Raw genomic sequence first — 21,453 nt, 5'->3', positions numbered from 1 at the left:
CTGAGAAAAGCTTCAAGTCGGCAAGAGCTCAAGCCCACAATTTTTTTGAAATTCTGCCGCTTGCTCCAAAGCGGTGAAACAGCCAGCCCCACTACCTAAACCTGGTACTGTACATGCTTCAATGCTGCCGTTGATTCCTGTTGCTTCAGTTGCAGCTTGTAATGCTCGTCTCAAACGGATCATATATTTTGCCAAGTTTTACAGTTCGAATATTCATCTGGTCGCGTCACATGTTTTTGGGAGAATAAGCAACTCAGCTGTTTGGACGGATTGCCTGCTATCGAACGCTACCTTACCTCACATTATCCAGCACACTTACATGTGACATCCATAATGGCGTCGATAGACACTCCAAATTTATATGCCACTACCGGCTACTCTTGATACCATATGCCCTCATCATGCCCGCTCTGAAAATCTTCGGTCAATACTGCAAGTGGTCTATCCTTCCATGCAATGTCGGGATGCCCTTCTCTACTGCTTCTCGTGTTGCCCGATAGCACCTAATCGGCAAAGGAAAAGCTGATGTCATGTCTTCGCTTATCCTCGTCTCGCCATGTGCCAAAGCGCATCTCGATACGCAGGTACTCTGCTGCTTTTCAACGACAGGTAGGAGCTTTTGCGGATGTTGAGCCCAGCACGCCCTCTGCCTCTTTCTTTCCGCTGGTTCAGACGAAGAATTAGCCGACATGATCGAAATTACTTTTCTCTCCCTCTCTGGAGCCATGGCTCTTCACCTTCATCGTCTTTTTGTCTTCATCTGTGCTTCAAACACGGAGTTCTTGGTATTCTTCGAGCCCAGTGCCCAACCCAGCAGACCGCAGCCCCAGAATCCTGTTCCTGTCCCTATTCCTTCAATCGTGGCAGCATCTCCAGCCCATCATGTCCAAGCCAGCAAAGGGACATCCAAACACCGAAGCTCCCACGCTCCCTCCTCTCTCTGTGGGGACCAATAACCCTCCTATGCCGTCTACAGGTTCTCATACTCATGGTGATCTTCCCAAGCTCATGGCCCCAGTGCCCAGTGGCACTCCTAAGGATTCTTCGCCGCCCAAGCCTCACAGGTCTCCAGGAGATGAGCATCACCACCAGACACCTCGCCATAGGTTCCTTTCGCCTACAGAATGGGGCGTCGTCGCTCATGGAATAGGCGGCATTCGAGATCGGGAGCAGCATACGCCTATTCATCCAACCAGTTGGGTTTGGCCACCCAGGGGCATGCCTCGGGGTTTGTATAAGGATACTGTGACTCAGCGCACCAAGTTCTTCTACCTACACCATGCGTCTAGTGGCATCAGATGGATCTTGATGCTGCTACAGCTCTTCATTGGGGCGACGCTGACGGCTCTTGGCTCCATGTCCTTTTCGCAAGGTACTCCAATCACGATTCTGGGAGCTGCAAACACTGTCATCGCTGGCCTCCTTGCCTTTTTGCAGAACAGTGGATTGCCTGATCGATATCGGTACGACAAGTCTGAGTTCGAAGCACTGGAAGACCACATCAAGGAAATCCTCGACTCGGGTATTGCTCCAGCGGACCAAACTGCCGACCAGATTCTCGCGGAGTGCTTCGATTTGTACCAGGACGCCAAGGCAACGGTGTCTGCCAATTTACCGGCCAACTACATGCAGCCTCGAACTGCCAAGCAAGCAGGCCAAGGATCCGGAGGTCTGGTCCAAACGAGCCCTCCGCCTTCCGTGGCGAAGCAACTCGCCGATATTGACACTTCACCCGGTGGAAAATAATGTCTAATGCTAATTGAATCGGTGCGGCACATGTCCAATCAACACCTCTGATGTCCCTTTCGTCAAGATTGTCTTTGTCATTTACAGATCCATCTTTCAAAGATGAATGACACGGTTTATATCATATACCACCTGCGCTTATTCGGCTCGAACATCTTTAACACTTTGCAAACATTATACTGCGGCTATTACTCTGGCGAGATTCGAGTCAAGTCAGCGGGACTAGCATGGAGATGGGTTGAGGATCATGAGTGTCCTTTTTTTTTTCATCATTTGACTGCGTGTTGTGGAGGCTGTGTTTAACTTTATGTATCGATCTGGAGGGAATTTTGGCCTGCTTTTTCTGACAGAAGTTGTTGTAATTGATTGTCCTAATTCTTCGTGTTCAAACTTCATAGATAAATATAGCCATTTGACGTCTCGCCTCATCTCGCCAGGTTTTGCCAGCCCGTCGCCCGTGAAATGACATGAGAGATCTAGCATGCTCAACATAAGATGATAGAGTGTAGCCTGTGCCCTGTTCCCCAAGTTGCGCCCTCACCATGGCGTCGGTTAGCCCTGGCTTCGCCTATATAGAAAAACTTGTCTTGTGTCACATCATCTCCAGCCTCACGAAGCAAGAAAGTAGAGTCGGCAGTACAAGCGTGTGAAATCCCAGCCCATGTCTTTGTAGTGGTGTCTCTAGTACAGACAAGGTCACCAGGTTGTGCGTGTGACGGGCCTATTCCGATTGCAGGCCGGTCAGAGGTGCTGATAGACTTGGATTCATCGTTGCTTGATGTCGGTCCCTCAGGCTTGGGCGATAATAGGAAGAGTCGACGGCCTTCCATGGTGCGTTTAAGCAACGTGAACGACTTCTCGTCCTCAGAATATTCCGACCCTTTCAGTATCATCTCCGTGAACTCTGCGTAACCCTTGAAGTAGTACATTTGCCAATCATAATTGGCGACTGCTTTGGACCACTCGTCTCTCATGTGGTCCTGGAAGAAGATCATTCCGAGCTGGTGTATCAAGAGCTCCCGAGTTGCTGTCGTAGCCCATCCGAGTAAGAGATCCCAAATTTCTTTGATCCAATCCATGATGGCATTCGTAGAGGCATTGAGGGGAAAGGCATTTGAGATTTTCTCAATCGATGAATGGATCATGTACCCAGGATCACCCTGTTTCTTTCGGAACTGAATATGTAGAGCTTTCAAATCCGCATCAAGCGATACTTTGGGTGACCCCTGGAGATTCCACCCCCCTGAGAGCGTCTGTCTAATCACTGGCAGCCTCCAGTCAGGAACCCAAGAGGAGAGCCCGCCTAAGTGTGATCCGTCTGCCCTGAGGTCGGTGTGCTTGAGAAGATCTCGATAGTCGAAACAGCGAAAATTGGTAGTAATGAGATCCATGTATAGGTTTTCGGCCGGTGTGTTATAGCTCACAGCGATTTTAATCTCTCTTGGATCCCGACTTACTTCGCCGGGCTGAGTGAGGAATGTGTCGGAAGCAAGACCAGCGAGCGCGTATATACGGTCGCGAGCGTCCACGCATCCCAGTTCAGATAAAATGGAGAGGAGGTCTATCAGTCGTAGAGATGCCTGTGAACCGGCTTCGATTCCAAGACAGTGATATATCCAAATTGACTCCATTGTCTTCACCACTGACAATAGTCCGCTGATGTTTTGACTACTCCGGACGACTTGGAGGAGACGAAGCCACGGCATCTGGGATTCGCCGCAGAAAAGAGTTACGTTTGGATTGAGAACGACCTCCTGGACAATCCAGCGTCGACCAAACCAGGGTAAGCAAACAAGGGACTCCAGGTCTTCTTGGATGATGCTCTCATCGTCTTGATGATCGATTTGTCGAGAAAACGCATTAACAGCCTCCATTGACGATGACCCGCGAGCATCAATGCCCAACCAAACCACGACGCCCGAACAACGCCTATATATCTCAGTCATGAGAGGGATTTGTTTCGCTTTGTCGTCATCATCTTGCTGGTTAATGCAGATGGCGTCGACCCAAAGACGTCGCACGTTGAGTTTAGATCGAAAGCGTAGCAGAGCATCGCGAAGATTTGGAGTGATGTTTATTACGAACTCATTATCAAGAATGAGTGGCTGTGTGAACTCTGGCTTACCCCAGGTATATGATAGGGCTTCATAGAATGGATCAGATTCTATATTAATTTCACACAGCTTACATCGTAGCGGGCCTTCTTGCTCGTGCGATGGTTGAAGTTCCAAGATCCGAGTACTTGCCGCTGGAGATAACTTGGTGTATTGATATGGCAGAGACATGGTGTCAATATGTCGACGATTCTGTTCAACTTCGGCGCAGACTTTAAGCCCTCCTTCGGACCCTGCGAACCATGGGAATATACGCGACAGGATTATGTATGGATTGCTATTTAGGCAGAAGATGATGGGTCGAAGATAGTTCAACCTCTTGAAATCAATAGATCGACACTACACGCCACTCACTGCCTACGAGTACGCCTTATGCAGCTGCTGTTACAAAACAGGGTTGAGTGCGCTTGTGGCCAATTGTCACTGGTCTCTGCATCAGCTGAAATGAACTATTCGACCACTACTGCGGACGGGCATCGTGATGAAACCCCTCTCTCTTTCAGCCGCATCCCCGCCTCTGTTTCGGCCCTCCAAGAATGGAAAAGGTGCTGGGCGAAGGAAAGAATGAAAATGAGAAACCTACAGTCAATTTTACAGTCGCCATATATCCGACTCTGGTCTATCGCCAATTCACAAATGCGGGTTCTCACATCGTTTAGTCTTCATTGAAATCAACATCATGTCGCAACAGAAACCAGGCTACGATGCATTACCACAAGAGGACGAGAATAATACTGAGCCGCCCAGAGCTCAAAATCCTCAAGGCTCTGAACATCATGTTTTTAAATCTTCGCCAATTCTAGTAGAGCAGCATGAAATATCCCCTGGACACTTCAATCATCGAACTGGGGCCCGATCTAGACAACAACCAACCAAGACACCATTCTTTCTTGACAAAGGAAATTTTGTGATTGACTGTCCCATTCCACCCTCTCTTAGGAGCTCTGTTGAGAGTGATGATATCGAATTCACGCACACACGATACACGGCCATTACTTGCGAGCCTCATGAGTTTATTGACGAAGGCTTCACGTTGAGACAAACGCTTTTCGCATCTCCACGCCGTACCAAGATAATGATCAACGTCTACATGTACAATGAAGATGACATACTCTTTGCTGAAACGATGGAGCGCGTTTTCTCCAACGTGCAATACCTCTGCAAGCAATGGGGAGATCAATCATGGAAGAACATTGTTGTTTGTATTCTCAGCGCCGGAAGATACAACATAGACCCGCAAACGAAAGCCCTGTTGTCATGTATGGGCATCTACCAAGAGAGCATAGCAAGGCGACAAGTCAACGGAAGAGATGTGGTGGCTCACCTTTATGAGCACACAACCCAGACCGGCCTCCAGATTGTTCGCGACAAAGTATACCTAACCGCAAAACAATACGAGTTTCCAATACAAATACTCTTTTGCCTTCAAGAACGCAACTTGACCATGATACGTTCTGAGAAATGGGCATATCGAGGGTTTGCTCGTGTGTTGGACCCAGTCATGTGTGTGCCGATCCAGTCTGATACAAGGCTTGGTAGTACCGCCATCTACCAGCTCTGGCAAGCTTTGACTGCCGAACCCATGTGTGCAGCAGTTTGTGGCAGAGTCAAACAAGACACGAGCTTCTGGGAAATCTTTCAAATCGTCGGATCGGCGTCCAAATTTGAACAGCATCTCCAAAACTACCTCACACTGCCGTTTGAATCAGCCTTTGGCTTTGTTCCAGTCTCGCCTGCTAAGCTTTGCGCCTTCAGATACGAAGCCCTCCTGGACGATGAGACGGGCAGGAGTCCTCTAGACAGCTATTTTGAAGCCAACGAGCCTCCAGATACGTTATCTGGTGCCACACTACATGCTGCGCGTATGAGGCTGGCGAGCTTGCGCTTGGTGTTCTTTGCGCTGATCACCAGACCGAATTCTCGCTGGGTGATTCGACATTCCACCTCGGCGATTGCGACGGAATATGGTATAGATTCTATTGGTGAACTTCTTTTCATGCGACGTAGACCGGTCAATGCGTACTTTCTGGATACGATTTACGCCATTACACATTGTCACGAAATATTCAACTCAAGCCATTCTATATTTCGGAAGGTGGCGTTTACAATCCAACTCGCGTTTGAATCTTTCGAGCTACTTTTCGCATGGTTTGCTTTAGGCAACATATTCATATACTTCAAGGTGTTAACGACAAGCGTAGGATCCTCAGGCTTCTGGGGAACTGGCGGATACGTGACAGGATTGATACTGGAGTGGCTGTATGATGTTTCCCTCATAACTGCATTCGTATCTACTTTGAATAAGTCCTGGAAGATGAACTTGAAAATTCCGACTCTTTTGTTTTGGATATGGCTTATCATCACAACGTAAGTCTCATAGGCTCGATGGTTTTGTTTGGAAGCTTGTATACCACGTACTGACAATGTGTTTTAGATATGCATTTATTTGCTATTGCCTAATGTTACACAAGTCTTTACATCTGGAGCGACTCGACAAATCGAGCCCAGGTGAAATATTTGGAGATCCGACAACTTCACTAGGCATCGCAGCTCTCTTCATATATGTGCTCTGGACGATGGCTTCGTTGCTGAATCTAGATCTCTGGCCGATTGTCACCTCGTCCATACAATATCTATTACTCGTACCATTTCTCGTCAATGTTTCTGACGTGTTTGCATTTTGCTATACTTTCAACCTAAGAAATGTTGTAGCCGATGCCGAGCCGGTTCTCGAACTTCCCAAGGTCGAGACCCAGAACGGCAAGGGCAGAATGGATGCGCTGAACGATGAGAGGCTCGAAGCACAATATGAACAGCAGGTTAACATTATGAAGCAACGAAGATTTTTGCTGGTACAAAAGATGGCTTCGCCGCTGCAGATAGCGGAGAGGCCGCAGAACGCAGCTCGGATGCTTGAAGCCCTTCTTGTGATTGCCTGGACAACTACAAACTCCATGCTGGTATTTCTTGTTCTTGGCATAGCAGATGTCAGAAGCTTATACTTTGCCGAGCCAAAGGAGGTGCTAAAGAGCAAGGGGATGCACTACATCGCTGGTGTTATGTGGGTGCTTGCAGGGCTGACTGGAGTTCAAGTGATTGGAGCTACGTTCAACAGGGTTATGACTATAGGAAGAGGTTATAGGCGGTATCATGAATATGAAGGAAATAGAGACGACTCTTAGTTAATAAATATTACATAGACGTCCGCATGCTGAATTCTTCAATCACTTCTCAATGCTTTCATATTGGGACTTTAATGCTTACACGACTGGTGTATGGCTTCTAGTGCTTCATGGTAGAACGAAGTTGTACGGCATGAATGTGAAAATAGTTTCAACCTCTGAAAGGTATACTATATGTGGTGATATTTTCATGAGCGACTGGGGTGTTCACTCTTAATATGATGGAGGAATCTCATGGGAGATAGAATGGGAGACAGACTTCATTTTGTCACCTATGTATAATTGACCTTGTTTAATAAAGGGTATGTTTATATATAGATCAGTTAGTTCCAGTGGCCTTCCAGCCTTCTTTTGATAGCTCATAGTATATCTCATTCTTGTCTGCGTCAAACTCCGCAGGTCTTGATACTCCCTTCCCTGCCAACCCCAATTTCTCATTCAAAAGTTTTACCATCGGGCCATTATCTTCCAGCGTCGTGATAGTGACCAAATCAAGCTGAGGCCCCCCCTCAATGGCCGGTAAAAACGCCCAATCTATCGCCATCTTCATTGCTTCAACGCCGTAGCCTTTGCGCTTGTACGCCGGATCCAACATCGCGCCCACATCGCCAGCCCGAATCTTCTGGCCGTCTCGTTCCCAGTCTTTGATCGCTCCGAATCCTCCTAGACCAATTACACTCTCGCCGTTTCCGTCTTCTGATTTGAGCACCAGCATCATGTTCACGCGGCTTGGTCCGCTTATAACATTTCCTTGCTCGTCAAGGATGGTGGGCTTGCTTGCCGATTCCCTCATGCGGGAGATGCTTAATTCTGCAGTTGGGATGTCTATGTCCTTGCCATGAGGATCGGACTTGTTTGACGGTGAAGATAGAATGGACGAAAAGGCTGAGGCATCAGAAGGCTGGATGGTCCGGAGGAAGAGGAGGGGGTTGGAGAGGGAGGGGATGATGGTGTTGAGGTGAGAGATTTCGCGAGACATGGCGACTTGATCAAAGACAACGAAAGATAATATAGCGTAATATGAGTGTCTGTAAATAGAGACGGATAAGATTGAAGGGATGAAATATGCAGTTTCTGGATACTTATTTACAGCACCTCAGGTTGATACTTGTAATCTTCGAAAACCAGTTGAGGGACCATGTGTACTAGTGTACGAAGCTAGCAGCAGCGGTAGTGATCCTCCGGAAATTTATCATCCATCAATTTGATACCTACCAATGCAACTGATGTTCATGAACCCACCTGTCCCAGAAATGATGCTAAGAATATGTATCTGTAAATGGCCGTTTTTCATCCTGCATGCTGCATGGTGAGTCAGTTCAAAAGTTCGTCTTCGTTTAGACATGAACTTCCCGAAACGGCAATGAGTGGACAAAAAGATGGCGCTCTGGTGACTCATAAAAGGTAGTACATAGATATTAAGGGAGAGCTGTCTAAAAGAAGATCGGTCAATTATGGATGGATAACAAGCTGAATTTCATCGTTTGTTTTATTGTGTGGGGTCTAATCCAAGAGAAAACAACAAATGCACCGTAATTACACAGACTGAAGTTTCGTGATCCGGACTAATAATTATATGCTTCCATCACGCTTAAAGAAAAGCCGTACACCATGTCCCATTTCCAGTAATGCCCTTCGTATAATCTTGACATCATCAACTCAATCAATCAATCAGCCGACAAAGGCGCTGGGCTGGCTCTTTTGCTCGTGCTTCGTAGCGTCCGCCCGCTGCTGCCGTCCGTCTCCGTATCAACCGTCACGCTGCTCTCTCTAGATAGCCGGGATGAAATATCGGGCGTCACAGACCGAGAGTCAGTGCTGGGCCTCTTCACCTTTGATATGGATCCCTGCTTCCGGCGCTTATCTGCAGCAAGAGCCTGTTTGCGCGGTGTTGTTTGGCCATCGCTGTCAAAGACCAACGGCGTTTGGCTTCTCGAGGAGCTAACCGAAGAGCGGCGCACGCTGCTGTTCCTACGCTTGCGTTCCGAGCTCGCTAGACGGTGATGGGGCATCTTTTGGGGTTCGCGACGGATGCGAGGCTGTGGACTCTGGTGCCAGGGGAGCCACCACAGCCAACCGTATTGATCCTTTGCGACTTTCCGGTCATGCTCCTTGACCTTTTGCCGAAGCAACCGCCGACGCTCATTCTCCCTCTCCCAGTATTCAGTGCGATAAAGCTCCCAGTTCTCTCGGAAAGTAGGCGAGAACGGTTTCGGTAGAAGTAATAGTTTAACGTAATCTCCACCAGGTGCCAAATCTTCTTCATGGCCGCCAAGTTCGTCATCATCGGGGGGGAGGACTAGGGTGGGATGGTTATCGCTTGTAAGCTGGAGCTCTTTCTCGACCTGGCGCAGCAGCTGTGGCTCGACAAGGCGGTATGAGGAACTGGCGGTATGCGAAAAGAGGCCGTATGTTAGGAAAAAGCCAATGGTCGACAGCGCCTCAGCCCACCACGTCTGCCTGATGATTACCAGCTTGCAGTTGAAGCCGCGCAGACCTCGGTTGGAGATGGCGAACCAGCGGCGTGGCCACCGGATGCCACGATCCCAGATGCCCGTTGCCCAGACAAGGGCGGCGGTGATAATGCCACCCATGAAGCACACCTTTTGCGCGCCTTCGACCGCCCAGTATATAGACCCTCCCACGCCACGTCCATCCTCTCGCGGCGCAAAGTACAGCTTGTAACCAAAGAAGGCGACCCAGAGCGTCAGGATGGCGAGGAAGAAGGTGTGGTGGCGCTTCCGGGCGCGGAGCTCGAGGAACTGGGCGCGCATGGAAGCCTCGAGGATCAAGAGGTTGAGATAGATCATGGAAGGGGAGCTGGGCGTGTGATGCAGCGGGTCGCCAGGCTTGCCAGCACCAGTGCCGGGCGAGAAGGGGCTTGCGCCGGAGCCGGGTTTGGCATTGGCATTGGCATCGCTGGCAGCGGCCTCGGCAATTGGGGCGCCCTTGACGATAGAGTCGAGGTCGTCGGCCATGATTTGCGGGCAGCCGCCGACTCGGGGCTCGGGCTCGTGGAAGGGGCTCGTGGAAGGCGGCGTGAGTTCGCGGGGGTTGGACGGTTTGTGTATGAAGTAGATGAAATGCAAGACAAGATGGAGGCGCTCAGCCTTGCTGGGAGAGTTGCGTGGTTGTGGGTCGACTGCTTTCCGCACTGTGGGGAAACGACCACTGGTCTGGCTTGTCCTGTCGCTATCATTGGCCGCTGCATTAGAAGTCCTCACAAGGCTGCCAGTAACACACAGGTGCACGTCTTTGTCCAAAACCTGGTTCCGGAAAAAGAGTCAAATTTCTAGAAATCAAACATGTTGCAGACATAAAATAAAAAATCTCGAAAGAATTTTCAACTTTGCTTGCATCCTTCTATACACCAAACTCTTACACGTTTGTAGGTATCGTCACGACTATGGCTATTACCGGCTGTATAGAAATGGCCTTGGCGAGGGGCTCGGCCTCTGCATTTGGGTGCACATGTGCCTGCGCCCGAATGACAGCAGCCGAGGCAGGTTTTGGTCAGTACACATAACCATCTTCAATTTATTCAACAATGATATGAATAGCTTTTTACACATAAGTATTTTACTACTATATTGTGCAGGATGATTTGGCTTATAACCAATCTCCCAAAAGTATAAATAATATATGCCATAGGTCAGTACCAAGAACATCAAGACATGGCCTTCCCAACATTGCAAACCTCTCGTCTCAACCTCCGTCCTTTGGCAGAGCACAACCGAGACGATATCATAGACCTCGATTCGGACCCTCAAGTTGTGAAATATGTTCACAGTGGCCGCCCGCTAACTCAAGAAGAAGCCATTCAAGACCACCAAGAGCGCCTCTCAGCGTGCAGACAAGTCCCAGGTCTAGGCTACTGGGCAGGTTACCTTGGTGACGCATTTATCGGATGGGCAGCTCTCTCGCCCATACAGTCCAACAGCGGGACATTTCATGCACAAAAGGCAGAGCTAGGATACCGGATCTCACCTCGCTTTTGGCAACGGGGATACGCTAAAGAAATGGCTCGCGAATTATTGAGGTACGGGTTTGAAGAATTGGGTCTAGTAGATGTTATTGGGCAGACGATGGCTGTAAATGAGGCATCAAGAGCGACCATGAAGGCCTGTGGGATGCAGTATGTGCGTACTTTGTATGTTGAATTTCAGGATCCTATTCCTGGGTCGGAGGATGGTGAAGTTGAATACGCAATTACAAGAGAAGAATGGCTGGAGCTTCAGTTACATTCAAAGTAGTGAAGTCATTGTCTATAAGAATGTCTTGGATTCAGGTTGATTCGTATGCTTAAATATCTGTGTTTCTTTCCTCTCTGAAACTTTGTCTCTTCTCAACTACTGCTATTCTTTCCAGTCATTTCCAACATGCCGGTGGGAGAAGTAGTAGGAGTTGCGGTAACTAGGTAACCGCTCCTTGAAAAAGACTCTGAAATGAGATTTGCTGCGTGTTTAAAGTCCCGTCGTTTCCCTTAGTATAGAGTAGTAAATATTTGCTAGTGGTGAACAGAGGATGTAAGAGTCGTTTCTTTTCATTCTTCCCGTTTCGGTGGCTCCCTACTTATTCATAATCACCTCGTCGCCCGTACAAAGTGTAAGTTGAATTTAGTATCATCTTCCATTCAGAATAAGAAATTGGCAGTCTCCATTCTTTACTTCTTAGACAACCGCTCGAGCAGTGGGAGAGGAGGGAGGGGTTATGGTAGAAACGCATACAGTGAGGCGGTTGGCGTAAAAACACTGTATTCCCCTAACGTTATTTACCTACACTCCAATTGATACAAAGAGGCTTGCCTTTACGCGACAATTGACAAATCAGAATTTACATAATGCAGTGTAGATCAGACATCAAGCTGCATAGGCGAAAACGAGAATGCGGAGGTGGCAGTGAACCGCATCTCGAATCTGCAGAGCTTCCCCCTAGCGCTTCGCTTGCCCCCTATTTTTCCCCACGATTTTCCAGTCTTCCCGTATCTGCAGCTACGGCCACATCTGCATCTGTGCATACGACACGCATGGATGTAGATGATGATGAAATGGATGATGATATCATAGTCAGAACATCCGTACCAATGACTTTAGTTCAGTCACAATGAGACAAACAGAGAAGAGGCAGAATCTTGATATACGGTTGCTTAGGAGAGTGAAACTTGGAAACGCCTACGAGGCACAGAGCAAATAGGTAGAAAAGAACAAAAGGAATCTTCTCGTCAAGAGATGAATACTAATACTAGGTACTAATAAATGTAAGTTCAAGGTATGTGTTGGGTACATATTGAGTGGTTATGATTTCAAGCAACTGTCACCATCTTTGCACAGTCAAGCATCTTTGTTTTGTTTTCAAACTTTCAATTTCTCTTCCTCCCACCAGAACATATTAACCTCCTAAAGAAAAACCAAAATCTCTGCTACAACTCCAATAAATGTGAGGATGGAGATTGCAACAACTATCGAAGGGGAATCATCGCACTATTTTTAATAAAAAGATAAGAAACCACAAGATGCATTAAAACAAAAGCCCAGAGAAGATGCCCCTGAAAAAAAAAAACAGTCTTCCCCTCCCAAGACACCGCCCCATATATCGCTATTCGTAGACTCGTAACCTCGTGGCTGCGCTGAGCAGTGAACTCTTTTGTCCCTTGGCTACCCGACGTAGAAACCACGTCTCTACTCCGTCACGATATTTACAAAAGAGCGATGACACCGGCAGCGAGGAGCAGCAGAGCGCTGGCACTGGTGGTGGCAGCACCGCTGATGGTGGAAGGCTGAGGAGGCTGAGGAGCGCCAGTGGAGATGGACGCGACAGGAGGAAGAGGAGTCTTGGACTGGTTGGGCTGGTTAGGCACAGAGCTGGTAACGGTGCTGTTAAAGCCGGTGTAGGCGCTGGTGAATCCAGCACTGGTGGTGCAAGGAACAGTGGTGGTCTCCTCATCAACCTTGGTCACGGTAGTGGCGGGAGCCTTGGTAGTCGTAGGAGCCTTGGTGGTGGTAGGGGCAGCAGTGGTTGTGGGAGCCTCAGTGGTGCTGGTGGTGGTAGGAGCAGCGCTGGTGGTGACAACAGTCGTGCTGGTGGTTGAGGTGCTGGTGCTGGTGCTGGTGCTGGAAGTGCTGGTCGAAGTAGGAGTGGCAGACTCGAGGCCGCCGGCAACACTATAAGCAGCGGCGCAAGCAGCGAGATCCATGTTCTCCGGGCAGCACCAGGTCTTGAGAGCGTGGTCGTGAGTGCAGTAGTAGCCCTCGTCGCAAGAGTCTGTCACGCTCGTTAGCCATCATCCCACGCGTATATCATTCATTACATGTTAAACATACTGCCAGAGCCATCAGCACAGCAGCTCTGCTTCACGGATGGGTTGTAGCAGTGAGTCTCGCTGCCGCTGGAAGCGCACTCGGTGTACTCGGAGCCGCAGGCTTCGGCACAGGTGTCGCCATCATGGCACTGAGACAGCTCAGGCTGGTATCCATTGGTGCTGCGGCGCGCAAGGCTCTGTCCAAGCACGGGCATCATGGCCAGGCGGTAAGGCTTGGGCTCGGCGCTGACGCTGGCGGCGCAGGCCAGGAGGGCAACAGAGGTGGCAGTTCGGAAGAGCATCTTGACTTGAGAAGGACAGTGGTGGCGATGGTTTCGCGTGTTGTGTCGTGTAGGACGTGGGGTTTGTTGATTGTCTCGTGAAAACGGTTTGCGAAATGAGTGCAAAGATGCGCGATAGCGTTGATGCGTATGGCGACACGAAAAAAAGAGCGTAACGAGTATAATACTCTGGTTGTTTCAACGAACGTGAATAAAGCTGTAAGAGGCGAAACGAAGGCGGGAGAGAGAGAAGAAAAAGCTTTTCGTGATGTGGATGGGGAAGCGAGAGACAAGCAGGGGCCCCTTGAAGCGGAGAAGCCAATTGCCGCCAAGCTGGCGCGCAAGGTACCAAACACAGCTTGGAGTGTTGGCGAGATACTTTGGGCGAGTCTGTGCATGGACACCCCTGCAACTCCTTTTTCTCAACCTCTCATTTCCCAAATGGCGCTGCGAGAAAGCAGGACACTGGGCGAAACGAGACGAAACTTGACGAGACGAGACAAAACGAGGCAAGGCGAGAGCAGATGCGAAGCGACGCGACCTTGTTTGCGCCTGAATGCATTTTATTTTTTATTTCTTGCTACTATCTTCATCTACTGCCTCTCCATTATAGGAGTCTGTTGATTCCATCTGCTTACCGCCCACGATGGCTTCTTCTCTTCTTCTTCTTCTTCTTCTAGCCCTTGCCACTCAGCTCAACCCGGCCCCGGCGCCAATGGCCCAGAACAACCTAGCTTCAGACCTTGAAGCAACAACACGAGGCTAAATCAGCGCCTAGCTGCAAGGTACCAGGCACAGAAAGCAGCCACTCACGGCACCTCAGCAAATGGGCGGCTTGGCTGCTCATTTCCCGCCTCCACTCTGGATGCGCCGCCCGCTTCAAACTGACTCTGCGAGCGGATATTGGGCACATGGCGCGTGCGTTCTGTTGGCGGTGACGAAAGTGTCGCTTTTTGCAAATGTGCTTTCGCTTCAGTCAAGATCGCTGCGATGAAGATGAACCACCCTGGGGGAGGAATTAAGCGACGTCGGCCATTTTGCGGAGTACTCGTACGGCTTACTCTCATTGGTCTTGGCCCGCTGCTCTTTGCTCTGCTCATAATGCCTGTGCTTGTGCTTGTACGAAGCAAGCCGAGGATGGCGATGGATTTTTGATTGCCGTTGGCGGCGTCTCATTTATCCGAAATGCATGCATTGTTGTTGGAATTATCGCAATCCTCCAGGTTTCACGAAACGCCAACTCATCAGGCACCCACTAGTCTGTCTATTAACGCCTCATCCATGCGCACGCCCGCACAACGAGGAGAGTATAATAAGGTTAGTTGTTGCACATGGCCAGTTGTAAAGGCAAAATCTGCGGCCAGCAGCCGTAATGGTGGCACACGCGTACCTACATAACACATAACAAAGCATTTATTGGGCCGCCATCTCAGACCTGCACACATCCGACATTGCGCATCTCGCTCTCCTCCCACGCCATCATGCGTGTCCCCATCCAATTCACGTGTTGTCTCACCATGTCCAGATACCCCGGTCTTATGCCTCATTGATGAAGCCCGCCCAGGCTCGGCTACCAGGGAGGAACATGTTCGAGGGTCAAACAGAAAGAAAGGGCGACATTCTCTAGCCTCTAACAGATGATGTTAAGCTGTCAATTGTCATCCCTCTCGAGAGTGAGGCAGAAAAGGGAGGGCAAACCAAGAATACCTACTTTGTGTTCTATCTCGTAGCAGCACAACAACGCAGTGCTACCTGATAAATGCAACGCAATCTCACCGACACGTGGTTATGGACCAAGCGATATTGGAATCAGGTAAAACGCAAGATTTTCCATTTCGTGATGTGTTACTTCGTACGAGCCATCCAAAATAGTATTGCTCCAAGCGCTGCTTACTATTCATAGCAATCCCTCCCTGAAGGCCGATGAGATGCAGTTCAAACTCTAAACGAACGATTTTAGTTTGAGCTACCTACCTAGTGATCGTCGCCAATTGTATCTGCCGAACGGTGCATAATTATCTGTCTTTCATTTGCTCTAGGCCAATGGACGGTGTTGGATGGATCACATTGCCACATCATCACACCCTCTTGCGAAAATGTAGCACCAACCGGCCGACTCTCGTAAAAATAAAGACATCGATTCTTGTAATATTAACACAGTCCCTCATTCCTACAGCCTTTCACTTGGAACCCATGGTTCTGAGCCCCAAAAGCATCATTACATACCAACCCGTTTGCAAGCCGTGGCTTGAAAATCCCATAGTAGACCTACACTTCACCAATTCTCATCCATAGGCGTGACCCTCATTGGGAGACCCTCTCCCAAATTCTCACAATCATAAAGCACAATCCGTAATACTTTACAAATTACACACAAACACAGTTATTGTTTTTTGCCCTGACCTCGCCGCGGGGAACGAAGTTTCAGTAAGGCACTCGCTCCCGCCGCTGTTAGTAGGGCACTCGCTCCCGTCACTGTCTCGGTATCAGGCTCAGAGCGTTCCTATTCGCCCTCTTCGCCTCCCAGCTTGGCGATCCACTTGTTCATATGAGAGTACTTTTCTTCAAATGTTCGTTGCAGTCTCTCGCCAGCCGCCCACATGGGGTCGCCTTTCTTCCAGTACGTGAAGCAGTTGTCAAAGATTTGTCGCACGTCAACAAGGAATTCTTCTTCGGTTGTGTACTGTTTCTGGTCCATTTTCTGTTTGACCGTGCTAAGATCCATTGGCTTCTTGACCTTGTCAAAATAATCTGGCACACCGTCTTCGACAGGGTCGACAGGCTCTCGAAAAGGCCCAACCAGCCGGGTCCAAAAGCCTATAAAGTTGTTATTCATATGCAAACACTACGGTAAATGTAGTAGACAATGATGCTGTAGTGCTTACCTGGCCCAGAGAGCATTCTATTCAATAAATCGGCACAGAAATCGAGCTTCTGCTGAGTTGAGAATGTTTTGCCCTCTAACAAGGCTGCGCTCGAGCGCCTCTTCTGTGGTTTGGGAGGTGGGGAAGAGCCAGACTTGCGATGTGTTTTGCGGGATGAGCCTGTATCGACCGACGGTGCGCTAGATCGTCTATTCTTCTTCTTTGCTGCAAGAGTTTCCTCATCTGGGCCCTCGTCAAGGTAATGAACATTCTTCCTAAGCATTGTTGGAATTGAAGTATTTGATGATTTGATAGAGCTTGGAGGGAGGGCAGAGACAACAGCTACAGAGGTAACTGCAGGCACCGCTGGAGCCACAGCAGGAGCTGGAGGAGCAATCGTCTCAAACGAGCTCATTGTGACGACAAGCTCGCTGAGAACCTCTTGGGGCAGTGACTTGGCAAATTCGGCTCGAGCATCTGAAGACCTCATGTATTCAGCCGCCCAAGACAGCAAGAGAACTCTAATGGATGAACCCTCGGGGGTATCTCGCCACACCTGGATGAGAAGAGGCGTTGCTGGAATTCGGCCTGTGGTTCGTCGGCAATCTACCATGGCCTCGAGTGTATGCTCACATAGCCCCTTGACGGCAAGTTTATGGCCCAGATTCCAAAGGCCGACTAGAGATTCGTAGGAAGTGACGTTGGTGCTTTCGTCTGTGATTTTTCCGGTGTACAGATAACTTTGTACGAGCCCAAATACTTCGGGCGTCGCATCCGGGAGCTTCACTATGTGCTCCAAAGCCTTTTCTGTGACATTTTCTTCGAAATGCTTACGATAGAACTCGGAGCGATCGCAGAGGAAGTCTTTCTGGAGGCCAAACGGCTGCTCATTGGGACCAACTAAGACGATTACGAAGATGGGATGCGGTTGGCTTCAACGAAAGGTGTCAGTACCTACATAATAAAATAGCTAATACGGCGTAGCAACTTACGTCCACGAAAATGGTTTTCTAGTCTTATTTTCGTTTGGAGTTCCGTTCGCAGTGACGTTTGTGGTGCCGTTGGCCGCAGCGCCATCTGAGGCAACGACTTCTTTGGAGGGCGGATCGGAAGACATCGCAGATCAATTATCTGATGGAATAGGTTGTCAGCAATTTTTAAATGTGTACAGCAAGCAATAGATCACAATAGCCCCAGAGCGGGTGATCTGATGTGCATGTAACATGCAGATCGGTGTATGGATGCAAACGGGCGTATCGGAATTTCATAAAGAATGGAGACTGTTCATGCTACCGACAATGCCACTAGGCAATATTCATTCTCCAACCCAAAAGATTTGAGAATTTCACAGCCTTGAGCATCGAGGAGCTCGCCCATGGTGTCGTGGGTAAAAGACGAGGCAAAGAAAAAGATGACATCTGCGATGAACCAACTCACCTGCCACACACAGAAGACTAAGAGATTCTTCCTAACAGGATCGATTCCGTTGGCTTCCACAGCACTCAATGCAGGACCCTCAGCGACGCGCGTCTTCACAACTTCATGTCAAAAAAAGGTCTCCGTTTGGCGATGCCTTTCGTTTGCCAAAGATTTTTCCAGTAGGCCAGCCTTCTTTTTTGTGTTTTTGGTTGACTGGGAAATTGGCAAGGTCGAGAATGTGAGGCGACTTTCCACAGCTAAAGCATGAACTGTGGCGCGAGTGGCTGGCTGCCCGCGTTTAGAATTATGTAAGGATTTCGATGCATTGGGGAGAGAGAGACTTACCCTGTAATTATTCGGCTGCTGTTGCGAATTTATGTTCGAACCATTTAATCAATTAGACTTTTTTTGTCACTGATGCGGTATTTCATCCGGAAAGAGTGGAAATATACTTTAGATTGGATCATCAGGAAGATTGAATTTGATGGTGGTAGAAGATCGAGATTCAGCGATATCCCAGCGGGTTATGAGCTTGTACTTCGATTCGATATCTAGCAGCCTAACGTGGACGAAGATACTCTTGTTTTCCTCTAATATTTACAGAATTATGGAGCATTTGATGATAAATTAGAAAAAATGGTTGCCCTAAGATACTTTATTTTCCGATCCCTGCTTGATGCTTTCATAGACATCTTACCACGTGCATCGACAAATTAATAGGAAGCAGACCACAGTTCTGCCTAACAAACACTCTCGAGCTTTGCTTCCTATCAGTTACAGCTGTCGTTATCTAGACCATTTGTACAAATTCATCCTCTCAGAGAGGGAGAAAGTCTTCTAGACATGGCTCGTAAACTTTTACATACTACGATCCACCACCAACGTGCAGCTTGCAGTCAACTTTTCAGACCAGGCGAAACCCTAGTCGCATGTATGAGGAACCTTTTCAAGCAGATAGCAGGCAGTCCGTCTTGCTAAACATGATAAAGTGGTCTACAGAAACTCGTCACTCGATATATACAAGAACTTACTCTTTACGAGCATATCGCAAGATTATTGCGAACAACAAACGGAAAAGGACTTGCATTCAATGTTCTGCAGGCGCTCTGACTGTGCTTTATGCTCAAGTATGAGGCAGCCAGAACTTGTCCTACCAGATACAATAGGCGACATTGCTCTTCTTGATGATCTACCGGATGTAGGGAATTCGTTTTGCAAGAACGCTCATTGCCGTCGGTGCCAGATTGCTGAAGAGAGTATATCCGTACACACAGATTGCTTTGAGCTGTTCGAGAAGCATTGCACCATTGGAGACGGCGAAAACAGCCCTGAACAAAAAGATGAGAAGTATAGACGCCTCTGGCTGGCGGGAACAAGACGATATGCCTGGCGCAAGATGCAGCCGCTGAGATTCCCCAGCAGTACCACTCTCGGGTTTCCCCAACCTGAGATTATTAGCAAACTATGCGGTTTTCAAAAGGTCTTTTTACCTGAGGTGGTTCGATTGATCCAGAGCCACTCGAAATTGCATATTGTCTGGAGATATTGCTCGGTCATCCAACTAGCAGAAGAACTTGGATCGGCAAAGGTGGAAGCGGCAGTCATCTACGACGTTCCCAAAGTTCTGTCATGGTCTCGTGGCAGCCCTCCTAAGCTAGTGCAGGACGAGAGCGTTGCCGGCTCTTTCATCAGATTTACAATTGACCATCGCGGTATCAAGAGCGTAGACCGGTTTTCTGATATTCCAGCTAGCACGGCTGGGGAGATGCCGGCTTCCTCCTGCGTGTTTGCAGTAGAGCCTATAGAAAAACTATCAAACGATAAACTGGAATTTGAGGTACGCGACCATCTTTTCCCATCGAACGCAGAAACTCATATAACCAACTTCTCTAGCTCGGGTTGTGTCGTCTTCAGGTCCCGAGGACACGACAAATCACCATCTGGAGTGACCCAAATCCTCTTCATCTCATGCATTTCTTGCCTTCTGAAGATCTTGACCAATGCCACCGTTTCGCAACCATTAGCCTAGATCCCGAGTATTGCACTGGGATCTCTCTCTTTGTAGCTTCACATCTTGTGCATGAGATCCATGCTCATTCAGAACGACACTCAACCCATCTAGAGAGATTCGAGTATCTCCGCTCCATGTTTGACCATGAAATCGTCTGGATTTACATACCGCTTATAGTCCAAGATCAAATCACCGCAATCGAAATCAGGAAATACGTAACAGAAGAAGAGAGACCGCATCATTTCACAGTGAGTAAGCGCATAGTTCCGCTCGGATAGGCAAAATATTGACCCCCGAGCTTATAGATATGGACAGAGACGGGAAAATTCATAGTTGGCTGTCCCCAAACGCGCGAATACCAGAGAAGTGGACCTGGTACCTTTTCATGGGAGCCTGCTGAAGGAATATTATACGAGACGGGGGATACACGACGGCCCTTGACCCTCATTCATCATGTCCCTGGCTCTGGTTCGGTGGAATTCATCGGAACAGATGCTGATAAACAGATTGAGACTACTAAACTGGATGTTCAACTCGAACATAGGCTGCTTGAACGTGCATTCTTCTCGTTCGCATCTCTTGAGGGCGTCTTAAACGTACAAGTCTTTAGCGATAAGCTCCGAAATTTATGCAAAGGCATCCTATTCGAATATGAGAACGGCTCGAAACGAACCGTGGGACAATGCCGCCTGGGTTGGGATCGAGTTCAAAGTTGGTGGAAGCCTCTAAGCATGTTTTACGAATCTGCTTCTTACCAACTCACCTATCCTGACGACATACTTGATCCGGCCAGGCATAAAAGCGTTCGGGTTACTTTTGACTCCGAATCCGACCATATGTCTGAAGATGGTACATTCGAGAAGAACTTTTACCCGATGAGAGGCTGCCTGAACTTTTGGTTTCTCATGAATGATGTCGAGATAGAGATTGTTGGTTCCTAGCTGCTTGTTAGGTTGATGTACCTTTAATTTACGGTTAAATGGCCAGGTAGTATCTGAGTTGGTAAAGATGACGGCCAGTTGAGTCCTAGCAGCCTGTTCTATATTCGTGATGTCGCATAACATATCCGAGGCCGTGAGTTCCTTTCGTCCAATCCGGTCATAAAGAAAGAGGGAAAGAATAGGAAAGGCTCATCACAAGAATAAAACAATAACAGTAAGACCAGAGTATGATCAGGCTAGAAGAGAACCTTGTCAAAGAAGCATAAGATCTCAAGATGTACTCATTGGCATAACCGTTCCTCGAGATTGGTTGGCAATTACTCGCAACCTGGTGCCGGAGTGATATAGGCTGGAGACTATATCTTGCTTTCGTACATTTATCCAGATAGCCAGATCCTCCGGAAATGACTATAGACAGCCGTCTCGGCAAACTGATGACATTGCGAATGTTCACAGGGCTTAATGGGACGCATGACCTATCTGGCGTCCAACGAATGTCGATCTGCCTAGGAAGAAGATGAGCGTTTGTGAAGAATGTGAACACTTACTATCTCCAGGTATTAATAGTACGCAGTATTCAGCCAGAAGATGCCTATT

At 48.5% G+C, this 21,453-nt stretch overlaps 9 protein-coding genes across 9 annotated transcripts; 4 read left to right on the top strand and 5 right to left on the bottom strand.

The window, feature by feature from the left end:
• The first annotated feature begins 154 nt into the window (after positions 1-154).
• On the top strand, positions 155-2,169 carry V8C40DRAFT_238768 (uncharacterized protein). The gene has a single exon (XM_083214512.1). It carries the CDS (start codon positions 883-885, stop codon positions 1,744-1,746), a length of 864 nt encoding a protein of 287 aa, XP_083075462.1. The 5' UTR covers positions 155-882; the 3' UTR covers positions 1,747-2,169.
• Positions 2,170-2,231: 62 nt separating this feature from the next.
• V8C40DRAFT_285939 (HET domain-containing protein) lies at positions 2,232-4,080 on the bottom strand (the record flags this gene model as incomplete). Its single annotated transcript, XM_083222472.1, has 1 exon — positions 2,232-4,080. The coding sequence occupies exon 1, from the start codon at positions 4,029-4,031 to the stop codon at positions 2,232-2,234; it is 1,800 nt and encodes a 599-aa protein (XP_083075461.1). The 5' UTR covers positions 4,032-4,080.
• A 320-nt stretch (positions 4,081-4,400) lies between these two features.
• Positions 4,401-7,042, top strand: V8C40DRAFT_285937 (glycosyltransferase family 2 protein; the record flags this gene model as incomplete). Its single annotated transcript, XM_083222471.1, has 2 exons — positions 4,401-6,227; positions 6,295-7,042. The coding sequence occupies exons 1-2, from the start codon at positions 4,540-4,542 to the stop codon at positions 7,040-7,042; spliced, it is 2,436 nt and encodes an 811-aa protein (XP_083075460.1). The 5' UTR covers positions 4,401-4,539.
• A 242-nt stretch (positions 7,043-7,284) lies between these two features.
• On the bottom strand, positions 7,285-8,391 carry V8C40DRAFT_238763 (GNAT family N-acetyltransferase). The gene has a single exon (XM_083214511.1). The coding sequence runs from the start codon at positions 8,019-8,021 to the stop codon at positions 7,362-7,364; it is 660 nt and encodes a 219-aa protein (XP_083075459.1). The 5' UTR covers positions 8,022-8,391; the 3' UTR covers positions 7,285-7,361.
• Positions 8,392-8,513: 122 nt separating this feature from the next.
• V8C40DRAFT_238761 (Nem1-Spo7 phosphatase regulatory subunit SPO7 domain-containing protein) lies at positions 8,514-10,111 on the bottom strand. Its single transcript, XM_083214510.1, has one exon. The coding sequence runs from the start codon at positions 10,018-10,020 to the stop codon at positions 8,710-8,712; it is 1,311 nt and encodes a 436-aa protein (XP_083075458.1). The 5' UTR covers positions 10,021-10,111; the 3' UTR covers positions 8,514-8,709.
• A 257-nt stretch (positions 10,112-10,368) lies between these two features.
• Positions 10,369-11,331, top strand: V8C40DRAFT_172490 (GNAT domain-containing protein). The gene has a single exon (XM_083211618.1). It carries the CDS (start codon positions 10,717-10,719, stop codon positions 11,293-11,295), a length of 579 nt encoding a protein of 192 aa, XP_083075457.1. The 5' UTR covers positions 10,369-10,716; the 3' UTR covers positions 11,296-11,331.
• An 855-nt stretch (positions 11,332-12,186) lies between these two features.
• Positions 12,187-13,881, bottom strand: V8C40DRAFT_238759 (uncharacterized protein). The gene is made up of 2 exons (XM_083214509.1): positions 13,363-13,881; positions 12,187-13,303 (listed from the first exon to the last, which is right to left on the bottom strand). The coding sequence occupies exons 1-2, from the start codon at positions 13,640-13,642 to the stop codon at positions 12,738-12,740; spliced, it is 846 nt and encodes a 281-aa protein (XP_083075456.1). The 5' UTR covers positions 13,643-13,881; the 3' UTR covers positions 12,187-12,737.
• A 1,577-nt stretch (positions 13,882-15,458) lies between these two features.
• On the bottom strand, positions 15,459-18,136 carry V8C40DRAFT_238753 (uncharacterized protein). Its single transcript, XM_083214508.1, has 4 exons — positions 17,923-18,136; positions 17,478-17,616; positions 16,507-17,417; positions 15,459-16,438 (listed from the first exon to the last, which is right to left on the bottom strand). The coding sequence occupies exons 2-4, from the start codon at positions 17,600-17,602 to the stop codon at positions 16,125-16,127; spliced, it is 1,350 nt and encodes a 449-aa protein (XP_083075455.1). The 5' UTR covers positions 17,603-17,616; positions 17,923-18,136; the 3' UTR covers positions 15,459-16,124.
• Positions 18,137-18,807: 671 nt separating this feature from the next.
• On the top strand, positions 18,808-21,389 carry V8C40DRAFT_285934 (uncharacterized protein; the record flags this gene model as incomplete). The annotated part of the gene is made up of 4 exons (XM_083222470.1): positions 18,808-18,835; positions 18,894-19,741; positions 19,798-20,163; positions 20,221-21,389. Coding segments are annotated over 4 exons (1,878 nt in total), but the record flags the coding sequence as incomplete, so codon positions are not given.
• Between the last annotated feature and the right edge of the window lie 64 nt (positions 21,390-21,453).

Source organism: Trichoderma camerunense, assembly GCF_050948025.1.
Source record: "Trichoderma camerunense strain CBS 138272 chromosome Unknown V8C40scaffold_5, whole genome shotgun sequence".
NCBI lineage: Eukaryota > Fungi > Ascomycota > Sordariomycetes > Hypocreales > Hypocreaceae > Trichoderma > Trichoderma camerunense.
This window is presented reverse-complemented; position numbering and strand designations above follow the sequence as displayed.

Coding starts and splice junctions, on each gene's coding strand:
- V8C40DRAFT_238753 (XM_083214508.1), bottom strand. CDS start 17,602: ATGTCTTCCGATCCGCCCTCCAAAGAAGTCGTTGCCTCAGATGGCGCT. Junction 17,418..17,477: donor AGAAAACCATTTTCGTGGAC/GTAAGTTGCTAC, acceptor CTTTCGTTGAAG/CCAACCGCATCCCATCTTCG. Junction 16,439..16,506: donor TAGAATGCTCTCTGGGCCAG/GTAAGCACTACA, acceptor ACAACTTTATAG/GCTTTTGGACCCGGCTGGTT.
- V8C40DRAFT_238761 (XM_083214510.1), bottom strand. CDS start 10,020: ATGGCCGACGACCTCGACTCTATCGTCAAGGGCGCCCCAATTGCCGAG.
- V8C40DRAFT_238763 (XM_083214511.1), bottom strand. CDS start 8,021: ATGTCTCGCGAAATCTCTCACCTCAACACCATCATCCCCTCCCTCTCC.
- V8C40DRAFT_238759 (XM_083214509.1), bottom strand. CDS start 13,642: ATGCTCTTCCGAACTGCCACCTCTGTTGCCCTCCTGGCCTGCGCCGCC. Junction 13,304..13,362: donor CTGTGCTGATGGCTCTGGCA/GTATGTTTAACA, acceptor CGAGCGTGACAG/ACTCTTGCGACGAGGGCTAC.
- V8C40DRAFT_238768 (XM_083214512.1), top strand. CDS start 883: ATGTCCAAGCCAGCAAAGGGACATCCAAACACCGAAGCTCCCACGCTC.
- V8C40DRAFT_172490 (XM_083211618.1), top strand. CDS start 10,717: ATGGCCTTCCCAACATTGCAAACCTCTCGTCTCAACCTCCGTCCTTTG.